A 13,368-nucleotide genomic window follows, 5' to 3' on the forward strand; every position below is an offset into this window, starting at 1 on the left:
ACCGCCGGCGCGCGCCGCGCCCGCCCCCGCGCCCCGATTGCCACCCGCTCCCGCCAATGGCGGTCCGGCGCGGCCCGCGGCTCAGCCAATGGGAAGGTGAGGACGGCGCTCTGTCCCGCCCACCCCCCGAGGGAGAGCTCGGCTCCCTCCCGGCCGGGCGGCGGTTGCCTTGGGAACGGCGGGGCCGTCCCGCCGCGGGGCACGCCGGGAGTTGTAGTGCGGAGCGGCGCTCCCGGCGTGCCCCGCGTGCTGTGAGTTGGCATTTTCGAGCGGGTGAAGGGGCGGCGGGGGCAGGGCGGCTCCGAAGGGGCTCGACCCTTCCGCGGGCCCCGGGCGGGGCGTGGCGCTGCCGCGGGCACGGCCCGGCCGCCCCCGCCCGCCCTCGGGCGGCGCCTCCCAGTGCCGGGGCTGGGGACACAGCCCCGATTCCGAGAAGTTGCTCTAAGTCCTCGACCAATCAGAAGTGAGCGCTCTCCGCGAGCACCAATGGGCGGGCGCGGGGGGCGTGGCCGCAGGAACTCGGCTGACCCCGATGACTTGGCAGCGCCGCGCCATGACTGGACAACTTCTTTAAAGGGGCCGCGCCCGCCGCGGGTGCCGGCGGGGCAGAGCGCAGCGCAGCCGCGGCCCGGCCCGGCGCGCTCCCCCGCTGCCCCGCCGGCACTCCCGGCGCTGCCGCCGCCGCCCCGCGGGGCGAGGCTCCGCGCTGCGCTGCCCCTTTAAGGCCGTTTCCTGCCCTTCGTCCCAGTAACAGCTGATTGCAGCGGGCCGGCGCCGGCGGGCCAATCAGCGGCCGCCACGTCCCGCCCACGTGACTCCCACGCGCCGCCGCGCCATGCGGCGCTGCCCGGCGGGAGCCCCCGGTGCCCTTAAAGGGGCCGCGCCGGTCCGGCCGCCCGCGGCTGTCGTGGCCGTGAGCCGCGTGGGTACCGCCGTGTCCGCCGGCACCGGGAGCCCAGCATCACTCCGCCGGCGGCGGGAGGACCCGGCTCGGCTCACGGGCAGCTCCCGTAGCGTGCGGTGCCTGGCGGGGCAGAGGGCGGCAGGGTCCCGGGGCGGCGGGGCTGGAGCGGCCTCGCTTCCCCCCGCCGGCTGCCCCGGGCACTCACCTGCCGCCGGCGGGGCCCGCCCTCGGCGGGTGCGGCCCCCTTTAAGACCGGCTGCCTCGTCAGCGCGGCTCGCCCGGCTCCAGCTGACAGCCCGGGGCGCCGCTGACGTCACGCTGACGCCACGCTGACGTCACGGCCCGGCGCGGCCCATGCCCGGCCCCCCCCGGGCCGCGGCCGCCGCAGGGAGCGGTGGGGATGCGGGCTGCTCGGAGCCGCGGGGCTCGGCCCGGCTCTGCCGTCCCCCCCGCCGGTAGCGAGGCCCCGGGGCCGCCTGGCCGGCCGTGGCCGTGCTCGGTGCTGGGAGCATCGCCTGGGCCGCCCCCGCGGCCTCTCCGGGCACTGCGGAGGTCCCGTCGTGTCCCCAGCACCGGGGTTATGCTGGCGGTGCCCTCGTGTACGCCTCCAGCTGCCGGTGTGCCCCCGGTGCCAGCCCTGCGGCTGCAGATGCCCCCCCCGCATCCCATCACGGTCCTTTTCACTTCTTGGCGCTGTCAATGTCCCTTTGTGTCCCTTTGTGTCCCTCGAGCCAGCAGCTGAAGAGGTGCCATCCCGTCCCGCTCCCTGGCTGTGGATGCTCCATTGTGTGTCCCCCCAGCACCCCTGGGCCTGCAGAAGTCCTGTAATGTCCCTTCCCCCAGCGCTGGGACGTGCCAGTCCCCATCGTGTGGCTGTGGGAGCCCCACCATGTCACCCTGCACAGGTCCCACAGGTCCCATCTCACCCCCCACACACAGAGCAGGCTGCTCAAACCACCTCTATTTTTACCCGAGTGCCGATGGGGAAGTGAGACTGGCCGCTCGCCGGGGCGGGCAGGGTGGTTCTGTGCCCTGCTCCCTCACAGCCCGTCTGGGCCGCCTCTCTCCCAGCAGGATCCAGCATGGAAAGCTTCCTGCAGAGCGTGGAGAAGGACCTGAGCATCGACCGCCGGCAGCTGGCCCCCGAGAGGACGCACGTCGCCGCCTTCGTGCCGGCCAAATGGCTGCAGAGCCTCAAGGAGCGCCGGGTGCTGCCGCCGGCCTGCCCGCGGCCCGAGGGGCTGAGCGAGGTGGAGCTCAGGACCTTCCTGCAGCCCTCGGTGCAGAAGCTGCCGGCGGGCTGGACGCGGGTGGAGATCCACGGGCTGCGGAAGGCCCGGCTGGGGTACGCGCTGCTGCGGGCGCAGCCCCCCGAGCAGCAGCAGCAGCAGCAGCGAGGCGGCGCTCAGACCCTGCACGGCTTCATGCAGAGCGTGGCCACCCAGAACTACCACAACCTGTGGGGCCGGGCTCACGGGAGGTACGCGCGGCCCTACCGGCGCCCGGACGCGCCGCCCACGGCGCCGGCGCTGGACGCGCTGAGGGCTGCCCTGCACAGAGCCTACGGCTGCCCCGTGCTGCAGGTGGGCAGGAGCGTGCCTGGCACGTCCCCTGCCAAGGAGAGCGCGGCCAAAGGGGCGTCCTTGTGCCCCAACGTGCTGCAGGCTGAGGCGCTGCTGGAGTCGGCCGACATGCTGTATGTCATCTTCCCCTATGTGCAGTACTGCCTGCACGACGTCGTGACCTTCAGCCCGGCCAAGCTCACCAACAGCCACGCCAAGATCCTCTTCCTCCTCTTCCACGTGCTGCAGGCCATGAAGGCTTGTCACCAGGTGGGTCTGGCTTGTGGAGATTTCTCCCTTTGGGATGTGGCTGTGGATGAGAAGCTGTGCAGCCGGCTGCGTGTGAACCTCAGGGGGTACGAGGCACCGGGGGAGGAGGAGGAGGAGAAGCTGGAGAGTGGTCTGGAACGAGGGAGCAAGCAAAGCTGTGTGCAAAGGCAGGAGGGGACGTGCAGTGCCTGCCAGAAGGACCTCCGAGACCTGGTGTTGCAGTGGGTGCACGGGCAGGTCAGCAACTTCGACTACCTTATGCGTCTGAACAGCCTGGCTGGGAGGAGAATGGGAGACCCCAATTACCACCCGGTCCTTCCGTGGGTGGTGGACTTCACTACCAAAAACGGCAAGTTCAGGGACCTAAGGAAGTCCAAGTTCCGTCTCAACAAGGGGGACAAGCAGCTGGACTTCACCTACGAGATGACCAAGCAGGCGTTTGTTGCGGGGGGCTCGAGCGGGGAGCAGCTCCACGTCCCCCATCACATCTCAGACGTCCTCTCAGATATCACCTACTACGTGTACACGGCCCGCAGGACACCCAAGGCAGTGCTGTGCTGCCACGTGAGGTCCCAGTGGGAGCCCAACGAGTACCCAGCCAGCATGGAGCGCATGCAGAGCTGGACGCCCGACGAGTGCATCCCAGAGTTTTACACTGACCCCTCCATCTTCCGCTCCATCCACCCCGACATGCCCGACCTGGACGTGCCGTCGTGGTGCAGCTCCTACGAGGAGTTCATCGAAGTGCACCGCATGCTGCTGGAGAGCCGGGAGGTCTCCCAGGACCTGCACCACTGGATTGACCTCACCTTTGGCTACAAGCTGCTGGGGAAGGATGCAGTCAAGGAGAAGAACGTCTGCCTCCACTTGGTTGACAACCACACGCACCTGACCACCTACGGGGTCGTGCAGCTCTTTGACCAGCCCCATCCCAGGCGCATGGTGGGACCTGCCTACACTCCTGCTGAAGCTCCAGCCATTGCCCGGCCTCTGCTCCAGAACATCCGGGAGACCGTGGTTTTGGAGGACATCCAGGGCCAGGTGACGGATGCAGTCAACGGGCTGGTCCTGGAGGCTACTCCCAGTGAAACCACCTGGTCTGGGGAGAAACCCATAGCTGGTGAGGATGATTTGGAGCAAGGCACAGAAGCCCTGGATTCCATCTCTGCTCCTGGGAGAGCCCCTGACCACCCCTGTGCCACTGTGCCTCCAGCACAGCCCTCCACCCTCCCTGCTTATGTCACCGAGGGCAAATCCTCGGGGGTCCGGCCGCTCCGTCGGAGCAGGGCAGGGGCTGTGGATCAGCTCGACATGAAGATCACGCTTCCTGAGGGCTTCAACCCGCTCCAGGCCCTGGAGGAACTGGAGAAACTGGACAATTTCTTGGTTAAAGGCTTAAGCAGCGAGATGCAGCTGATGGAGCAGCCGTGGGAAGAGCCACCCTTGGGTCTCTCAGACCTCTTCCAGAGGGACATGCAGGCTCTGGGCATCCTGGTAGCTGAGATTATATTTGCACCGAGGCTTCGTCCCTCGAAGCCCGACGCGTCGCTGTTGGAGCGGTTCCTGATGGTGAGGAACCTCTGCCGTTACCATCCCAAGGAGATCCCGGCCCCGCTGCAGCACGTGCTGCACATCCTGCTGCAGCTGAGCGTGCCCGTGGAGAAGCTGCTGAAGAGCAGGCCGGGCAAGGGCGCAGTGCAGTTGTTTGAATACAAACCCATCTCCCAGGGCCTCCCCCCGCCCTGTCCCACGCAGCTCCTCAGCCCCTTCAGCTCCACTGTCCCCTTCCCCACGTACTTCCCAGCTCTGCACAAGTTCATTTTCACCTATCAGGCAAAGAAGATCGAGGATGAAGGGCAAGGCCGGGAGCTTGTTTTCCAGCTGTGGCAGCAGCTGGAGGGGATCCTCGCTGAAATCACTCCTGAGGGCCTGGAGATTCTTCTGCCTTTCATATTATCTCTGATGTCCGAGGAAAACACCGCTGTCTACGCAGCGTGGTACCTCTTTGAGCCCATAGCTAAATCCCTCGGGCCCAAGAATGCCAACAAGTACCTGCTGAAACCCCTGATCGGAGCCTACGAGACGCCCTGCTCCCGCCACGGCAGGTTCTACCTGTACACAGACTGCTTTGTGGCCCAGCTGATCGTGCGCCTGGGGCTGCAGTCCTTCCTCCTGAACCTGCTGCCCCACATCCTGCAGATCCTCGTGGGCATCGAGAGCTCGCGGGAGGAGAGCAAATCCTTCCTCGGCACCGCTGAGGACGATGAGAGCGGAGGGGAGAGCCCGGTGTCGTGTGTGTTTGGGGAGGAGATCAAGATGGACGTGGAGCACAGCTCTGCTGCGCTTGACCTCCTGGACTACACCTCTGGGGTCAGCTTCCATGACCAGGCCTACCTGCCCGAGGGTGAGGACTTCCAGAGTGGTCTCTACGTTGGGGAATCCCTGCAGCCCCAGGAGCAGGAATCGCTCAGCCTCGGCCGGCTGAGTGACAAGAGCAGCGCCAGCGAGGTGTCCTTGGGCGAGGACAGACCTGCAGATGGGGACTCCCAGAAGGACAAGAGCAGCTTGAAGTCCATGGACAGCAGCCAGGACCTGAAGCAGAGCGAGGAGTCAGAGGAGGAGGAAGAGGAGCACGAGGAAGAGGAGCACGAGGACGCGGTGGTCGATGCGGAGCTGACGGTGGTCGTGGATGCTGCTGGGGCCTCTGTGGATGTCACCCTGGCTGATGACAGCAGCGAGCCAGAGGATGGGGAGGGAGAGGAGCTGCCAGATCACCCTGATGACAAAGAGCAGACCATACTGCTGGGTAAGACCCTGTCAGTGTCCTGGCTGGGGAGAAGCAGATCCAGATTTGGGGGTGTTTGTGGTCCCAGCTTGGGGACAGTGATGAAACCAGGGTGAGAGACCAGGACTGCATGTGGCTCTGAGAGTCAGGGTTGGTGCAGCAGGGACTGCCAGACTGTTAGACAGCTAATCTGTGCCGTGCTGGGCGCTGTCCTTGGGACTGCTGTTGTTTTGCAGACACAGCCTGTAAGATGGTGAGGTGGCTCTCAGCCAAGCTGGGCCCGACCGTCACGTCCCGCTTCATCGCCAGGAACCTGCTCCGGCTGCTCACGTCCTGCTACGTCGGTAATAACGCCTCTCCCGGGGTCCAGGGGGGCTGTGCCCCCGTCTGTCTGCTTGGGTGGGGCTGCTGCTTCAGCTCTTGGTGTGTTGTTCCCTGAGCAGGCCCCACCAGGCAGCAGTTTGTACCGAGCAGCGATGAGAGCAGTCCCCTGAGCACAGGAAATATCTACCAGAAGCGGCCCGTGCTGGGAGATCAGGTGTCCAAGCCAGTGCTGGCCTGCCTCGTGCACGTGGCATATCTGTATGGAGAGCCTGTCCTCACCTACCAGTACCTGCCCTACATCAGCTACCTGGTCAGTATTGCCTTTTTCTCCTCTCTGCTGGGGTAAGAGCTCTGTCCAGGCACAAAGGGAAGATGTAAAAAAATAGTCCAGCCTCACCAGGAGCTTCTTGTGAATAAACTGAGCTTGGCTGGGCTCTGTCTGGGCCACTATGGGCTGAGCAGCTCTGGCTGTGTTGGCTGAGAAGGGCAGGAGAGGCACTTTCACCTCCTGCCACAAGCTTCAGCCTGCTCCCAGCAAAGCACACAGCTGTGTTCATACCCCTCTTTCCCTGTCAGACCTTGTGAAAGCAGAGAAAAAGCATTTATTCTGCTTTCCTGTGCCCAAACAGAGCTGGCACAAGGGTGGGATTGTGATAACAGGCAGGAGGAGCAGCTTGTGCTGCTGTGAGATTGCTGGAGTGAGTGTTCACAGAGGTCTGTGTGGGTAGATAGGGCAGAACTGGGGGGAGACCAACGGGTTTTCAACTGAATAAAAAGCACTGGCAAGGCTCACCAACTTTTCAGCTTGAAGTTCATAGCAAGAAGGAAATGTATAATGCAGCTGGTTGAAAAACTTAATTTTTCATTAAAAAGAAAAAGGGGTTGAATGTCTTAAACAGGCTTATTTTTCATATTGTTTCCTCTTTAGTGGTTGTAAACACTTTGGTTATGGATCCTTGTTCAAATGGAAAACTTCAGTAGCTTTCTGATAATTTAAACATAGAGGAAAAGAGGCCACAGCTGCTCATTTAAAGAAAACAAAAAGGCATTGTCAATTTTTCCAGTGTTGAAGGGGAGATTTTTCAGGAGAAAAAATCCCATTTTTCAGCAAAAATCATTCTCCACCCAGCTGCAATCATAGCTCCAGCTGTTCTGCTTTGCTTTCCTAAGCTCATTGCTTGGGGGCACAGAGGGGATTAAATACCCCTGTGAAACAGCATTTGGCAACCTGATACTGGCGGGTCACAAATAGGATAAAGTCAATCCTTCTTGCAGGATTTGGCAGGGTGGCTATTTTGTGAGAGGAAGAGCCTCTGTGATGAGCTGGAAGATGGCAGGTGTACAAGAAATATAGCAGGAACTGGGAATTGTCTGTGGGTTTTGTTACTGGCTCTCTTTTCTTGGGTGTTTGATTTGTCTAGGAGTTAGGAAATAGGACAATCTAGAAAGAAATATTTTCGTGTTGCTGCTGATGTTATTAACTCTTTGGCACTGCCATAACAGCAGCAGTACATTGTCAGCAGAAAAAGGATGTGCAGTTCTGCCTCATGAAATTATTAGCAGCTGCATTTCTAGAAGTCAGCAGCGTGTTTGCCCATAATTTGTGCTTGGATATTTCATGCAAGGACTGTTCCTCTGCAGACTGTGGGATGAAGACACTGATTTTTGCTTTTAAATTGTGCATGTGTAAGAGTTTCCCCTCTCTCTGTGCTGGTAAATGATGTTCTGGGGTCTCCAGGGTGGTTTGGGCCAGCATGGGGTGGTTGGTCTTGCTCCTGAGCTTCCTGTTTGTGGGGGTGTTTTACTCTGCAGAGGAAATCTGTGAGCTTGGGGGTGTCATTCCCCATTTTCTGCAGGCTGATCTCTTGTGCTGATGGGTGCCTGTCAGTTTTTGGCCTCATCCCCTTGGACACATTTTTCTGTTGAGATTCAGTGCTCAGGTTCCTCTTCCAGGAGCTGTGGCCAGCAGTGCTGTGCTGGGCTCGAGGCTGAGCTCAGGTGGCCCTGGAGCCACCTTTGCTGTGTCCTGCTGGGAGGTGGTGGCGTGGCACTGAAGGAGTCCCTGTCACAGGTCGCACCCGGCGCTGGCTCCGGCGGCGTCCGGCTGAACAGTCGGAAGGAGGCCGGGCTCCTGGCTGCTGTGACACTGACACAGAGGATCGTGGTGTGTCTGTCTGACACCACGCTGATGGACATCCTGCCCAAGATCAGCCAGGAGGTGCTGCTCCCAGTGCTGGGCTTCCTCACTTCGCCAGCTGTCGGGTGAGTGCTGCGGGATTGGCACAAAATCAGGGATTTGGGAATGGTTCTGTGGGTTCACTGTCACTTCCAGCCAGGGCTGGGGTGTTTCTGCTCTGGTGTGCATCTCCTTGCACTGGTACACTGCTGAAAGCATCCTGATGGCACACAAAAGGCAGGAGGCATGAGGCAGAGGATGGGAAATAGGGATTTGTGGGATTTGTGACCAGGGCAGGCTGGTCATGGATGTCCTCTCCAGTTTCCCCAGCGGAGCCCAGGCCCGTGTTGTCCTGTGTGTGAAGACAATCAGCCTCATTGCCCTGATCTGCCTGCGGATTGGGCAGGAGATGGTGCAGCAGCACCTGAGTGACACAGTGAGGAACTTCTTTGGGGCATTCTCGCTGCTGCAGGAGCTGCAGGACCAGGTCAGTGGTGTGGGAGAAGTCCTCCTGCACTTCCCCAGATGTGGGAATGTGATGGGCCTATCTGGCTGTGTTTGTGTGGTAAGAGCATCTCATCCTGGGGTTCATCTTACCTTGTTTTTCTTGTCCAGGGGTTGACAGCAGAGTCACTGAGCAGCTGTGAGGTGCCAGTGATGGAGGTGCCCCTTTCAGATGGGAAGCTGCTGGCCCTGGATCCATCCGTGCTGGTGGAGTTACAGAAGGTGTTCAACTCTGAAATGGCCTACATCACCTACATCCCCTTCTCCTGCTTGCTGGGTACGCCTTGGCCACCAGCTCCAGGGATCTGTGAGGGAGCTCCGTGCTCTGGGCATGCGTGCTGGGTCTGAACAGCTCACAGGGCTACTGGGGGAAACCCACAGCTGCTACAGCATGGCTCGGGCTGATTCTTGGGTTGGGAACCCTCTGGACTTCACTTCCCTTGGCTGGGAGCAGATGTAGCTGACTTGGGGGATGCTGTGTCCACATCCCTATGTATGGAGGGGGAGGATGATGATGATGATGATGATGGGGACATTGCTTCCCTTGCAGCCACGTTGTCTCTGTCTCCTCAGGTGACGTTATCCGCACGGTTGTGCCCAACCACTCTCTGGTTGAGAAGCTGGCCAGCCTCCACCTGGAGAACGTGAACCCCCAGAACCTGCAGGCCGTTGGCCTGGAGCAAACACCGAGTGTGGTGGGCTCAGACCAAGACCCTCGAGGGGCTGAGCCCTTCTCCAGCCCCCAGGACGACACTCACTCTGGCACTTTTGGGAGTGTCCTGGTGGGGAACCGCATCCAGGTGCCTGTGGACACGCAGCGGGAGGGTCTTGGCTTGCTCCACCTCAGTGCTGGCACTGAGGGGTTCACTCCCAGCTCATCCAGCGAGGAGAGTGCCCTGAAGCACGACCTGCCCCGCAGCACCCACATGCTGTGTGGGAACTGGCTGGCCTACTGGCAGTACGAGATCGGGGTGAGCCAGCACGACCCTCGCTTCCACTTCCACCAGATCAAGCTGCAGAGTTTCTCAGGGCATTCCGGGGCCATCAAGTGCGTGGCACCGCTGGGCAGCGAGGATTTCTTCCTGAGTGGCAGCAAGGACAAGACGGTGCGGCTGTGGCCGCTGTACAACTACGGGGATGGCACCAGCGAGGTGCCAGCGCGCTTCACCTACGCCGAGCACAAGAAGTCTGTGTTCTACGTGAGCCAGCTGGAGGCACCGCAGCACGTGGTGAGCTGTGATGGCACCGTGCACATCTGGGACCAGTTCACGGGTAAGGAGGGAAAGGGTGAGGAACTGGAGTGGACTGGTCCAGCCCTTACAGGCAGGGGTTGTGCTGAGTTTGGGTGGCTCCTGTTAAAAACCAGCACAGATTTGCTGTGTGACTTGTCCTGCTGTAATATCTGTCCTCTTTTCACAGGCAAGCTGCTGCGGACCTTTGATGAGTTAGACAGCAAAGTCCCCATCACAGCTGTGACCACCATGCCACCTCCCTACCACAGCATCTCTGTGGCCAGTGCAGACTCTGTGCTGAGGTTCATCGACCACAGGAAGCCGGGACTACAGGTAGGGATGTGATGCTGCGAGCCACCTTCCTCCAACCCTGGGATCACAGCTGGCCCAAAGCCCAGATCCCAAAGCCAGCTGTGGTGGCTCCATGAAAACCAGCTTGTCCCTTAAATGCCAGCTCCCCTGAGCCTCACCCCCCAGCTGGACTGTCTGTGTTGCAGCACGAGTTCCGGCTGGCCAGCGGCGTGAGCGCGGGGCTCATCCGCTGCCTGGCCGTGAGCCCGAGCGGCCGCAGCGTCGTGGCCGGCTTCTCCTCCGGCTTCATCGTGCTGCTGGACACCAGGACGGGGCTCATCATGCGGGGCTGGCCCGCCCACGAGGGAGACATCCTGCAGATCAAGGTGAGAGGCTCGGCTGGGATCGTGGTGGGGCCTCGTTGATGCTCTGAGGCTGTGCGGAGCGTCCTTCCTTCAGGGCTTGTGTGCTCCATCCCTTGCAGTGTCCCTGAGGGGCTGCCCAAGCTCTCCTGCCCCGTGGTTAGTGCTGCTGCCAGCTGTTCTTGGTCCAGCTCGTGCTGCCAGAGTTCAGCCCTCCTGGGCTGCAGCAGGGGCAGGGAGGAGTCGTGGCTCCTGTGAAGGAGCAAATGTGTTCTTTCTCCACGGGGCTCTGGGCTTCCCTGGGAGAGTGTTGCTCTAATGAGTAACTCTTGTCCATATTTACCCACCCCAGGGAGCAGTGCTGGGTCTCCAGTGTCCTCGACCCAAGTGTGGGTTAAACAAAGTTCAGCAGTGTGGGTTGTTTACCCTCTCACTAGCTCTGCTAATAAGCAGCTCCAGGCTTCTCCTACCCTCAGCAGTATTTTCAACTGTGAGAAAACCTCCCAATTCCTTCTCCTGGGAAGGAAAATAGTTTAGCAGGTGATTAAGTGGAGAGGGAGATTGCATAGTAATCCCTGTACCCACTGCAGTGGTAACAGATGATGAATGAGTTGTGTTGGGTGTCAGGGTGTTGTTGAGAAGAGGCCCAGTCCATCTCTTGGAGGAGATTGCCAGCTACTAGAGCATCCTTTACCTTGCAGTGTCCACCCCAGGCCTTGCTCAGTACCATCAGCTGCTTGGAAATTGCTCTGACTGTCCTGAGGGATTGCACTGTGACCATTGGATCACTGGCAGCCACCCGCTGCTCTCATGTGCAGCACCAGATTGTGAGTTTTTACAGAATGTTTGTTCACTGGCCTTTCCTCTTCTGCAGGCTGCAGAGGGCAACGTGCTGATCAGCTCCTCTTCAGATCATTCCCTGACTGTCTGGAAGGAGCTGGAGCAGAAGCCTTTGCACCACTACAAATCTGCCTCCGAGCCCATCCACGCGTTCGACCTCTACGGTAACGAGGTGGTCACTGGCACTGTGGCCAACAAGATCGGGGTCTACTCCATGCTGGAGTCCTCAGCCCTGCCCACCAGCACGACCAAGCTGAGCTCAGAGAACTTTCGGGGTACACTGACCAGCCTGGCAGTGCTGCCCACAAAGTGCCACCTCCTGCTGGGCTCGGACAACGGCATCATCCGGCTCCTGGCGTAGCGACCCCGGCCTGGCAGCCCGTGGCTGTCCCTGGAGCTGGAAGCCAGCAGCGTGGCTTTTGGAGGAGGCAGAGTCAGATGTTTCTGAGCAGAGGATGCAGAGGGAGGTGTACTTGTTACGTCTCTAAGCTCTTTCTGTATCTTGAAAAAGAAAAAAAAAAGCCATAACTGAGAAACCTCCGCTGCTGCTGGGAGAGATGTTGGGCGTTGTAGGTCACTGTCACCCTGCAGAGAGGCCTGGAGCTTTCCTTACCGTGTGTGCCTGATCCCCAGGGGACTGTGAGCTGCCCTCCACTGTAATAGGGACCACAGGTAGCCTCCCCCCTTCATTTAAGGGGTGAGAGGTGCCCCTTGACAAAACACAACAGTTTAGCTACTGCCACCTGCACTCCCCTTCCTCTCCTGAACCACTGAACAGCCCCACTGGGATGGCAGAAGCTGGGGCTGGGATCTGCTGCCTTTGGAGCTGCATCTCCTCCTCCTCCCATGGCTGGTGCTCTGTGAACTTCAGGTTCTGGCAGCTGAGTTCAAGCCTGCATGGGAGGAGGAGAGGCTCTCCAGAGCCCTTCTGCTGCCGTGCTGGCTCCAGGGCAAGCACTGGAGTGGAAGCCAGCCAAGGCACAAACCCCATCTGCCCTGCCAGTTCCTGTCAGAGTGGGCTGCTGCAGAGGGGCAGGTTGGGGTGGGAATGTGACTCTCTAAGGAGGTCAGAACTAGATGCTTCCATGGGCATTTGGGTTTCTGGAGCAGTGGGGTAGGGTTGTTGGTTCCTACCCCAGCATCCCATGATGATGTGAGGGGTGAGGAATGCCATGTGTGCTGTGCACTGGCATTGATCCTCAGTAAATGCTAATCCTCTCCTCCGTGCTGGTCAGGCTCCTGGGGAAGACAGGACAGCAAAAAGGTGCTCAGTTTTGTGCCCTCCTGCCCTTGTAGGGTGAGAGGCAGGAGGCAAGAACCCAGCATGGTCTCTCTTTGACCTTTTTTTGGGACAGCACTGTCTGTTCCCATCCCAAAGGCACAGAGGGTGCTCTTTGCCCCACCAGTAGGAGCAGTTTCCTCCCTTCTATGTCAGCCCTTTTCCCATCCATCCTTCAGCCTAGCCAGAGCCAGTATCAGGGGAGTGGGAAGCTCTTGGGCAGAGGAGGAGCCTGCTGTGGGCTGTCCTGGGAGGGGAAAGGGCTTCCATGCAGCTGCCACCTGCAGGGAGCTGGGGAGGTGAGTGGTTGGCCAGTGCTGTCCTTCCCTACCCAAGGGGAGCTCTCAGTCCCGTGTTGCCTATTAAGCATTTGCAATAGATGTAAATATTTACTTCTAATATACTCTTTGAAAGAACTGCAGAGCTCTGTGTGTGTGTGTAAGCTCTGTGCTGGAGGGGCTGGCTGTGCTGGCTGCAGCTCTCCTGCTGCTCAGCCCAAGTGCCACCTCCTCCTTCAGGCTCCTCGTGTGTCCTGGGGGAGCCCTGGGTGTAGGACAGGACTCTGCTGCACAGGGTTTGCTTTCCAAGGAAAAGTAGCTCCCAAATGTGGTTGGAGAGCTCAGATCTGTCACCCACTGTCTGGGTGAGCTTGGGAACCAAGAGTTCCTGCAAGGAATGGAGTGGAAGATGCTGTTGGTGCTTCCTGCTGTGACTCCTCTCCCCCTGAGGACACAGCAGGGGCAGGAAGGATCACCATCACTCCTGGTACAGGTCAAATCCACCCAGGGCAGCTCTGCTGGAGTTCTGCCCATCCCCAAGACCTTTCTTCCGTGCCCCAG

General features: G+C 60.2%; 2 protein-coding genes across 2 annotated transcripts in view; one reads left to right on the forward strand and one right to left on the reverse strand.

Moving 5' to 3' along the window:
* LOC120507788 (myosin IC heavy chain-like) overlaps positions 1-1,573 on the reverse strand; it is a 3,294-nt gene extending 1,721 nt beyond the window's left edge. Inside the window, exons 1-2 of the mRNA XM_039720874.1 lie at positions 1,346-1,573; positions 1,110-1,233 (exon numbers count right to left, since the gene is read on the reverse strand). Of these exons, the coding sequence (XP_039576808.1) occupies positions 1,110-1,233; positions 1,346-1,573 (352 nt within the window). The remainder of the gene's footprint in view (positions 1-1,109; positions 1,234-1,345) is intronic.
* Positions 1,298-12,945, forward strand: WDR81 (WD repeat domain 81). Its single transcript, XM_039720508.1, has 10 exons — positions 1,298-5,542; positions 5,758-5,865; positions 5,965-6,155; positions 7,917-8,107; positions 8,343-8,508; positions 8,637-8,802; positions 9,099-9,797; positions 9,945-10,090; positions 10,255-10,434; positions 11,285-12,945. The coding sequence occupies exons 1-10, from the start codon at positions 1,987-1,989 to the stop codon at positions 11,609-11,611; spliced, it is 5,730 nt and encodes a 1,909-aa protein (XP_039576442.1). The 5' UTR covers positions 1,298-1,986; the 3' UTR covers positions 11,612-12,945.
* Positions 12,946-13,368: the final 423 nt, after the last annotated feature.

The sequence above is a fragment of the Passer montanus genome, unplaced genomic scaffold (assembly GCF_014805655.1).
Source record: "Passer montanus isolate IOZ18808 unplaced genomic scaffold, ASM1480565v1 scaffold44, whole genome shotgun sequence".
NCBI classification, from domain to species: Eukaryota; Metazoa; Chordata; class Aves; order Passeriformes; family Passeridae; genus Passer; species Passer montanus.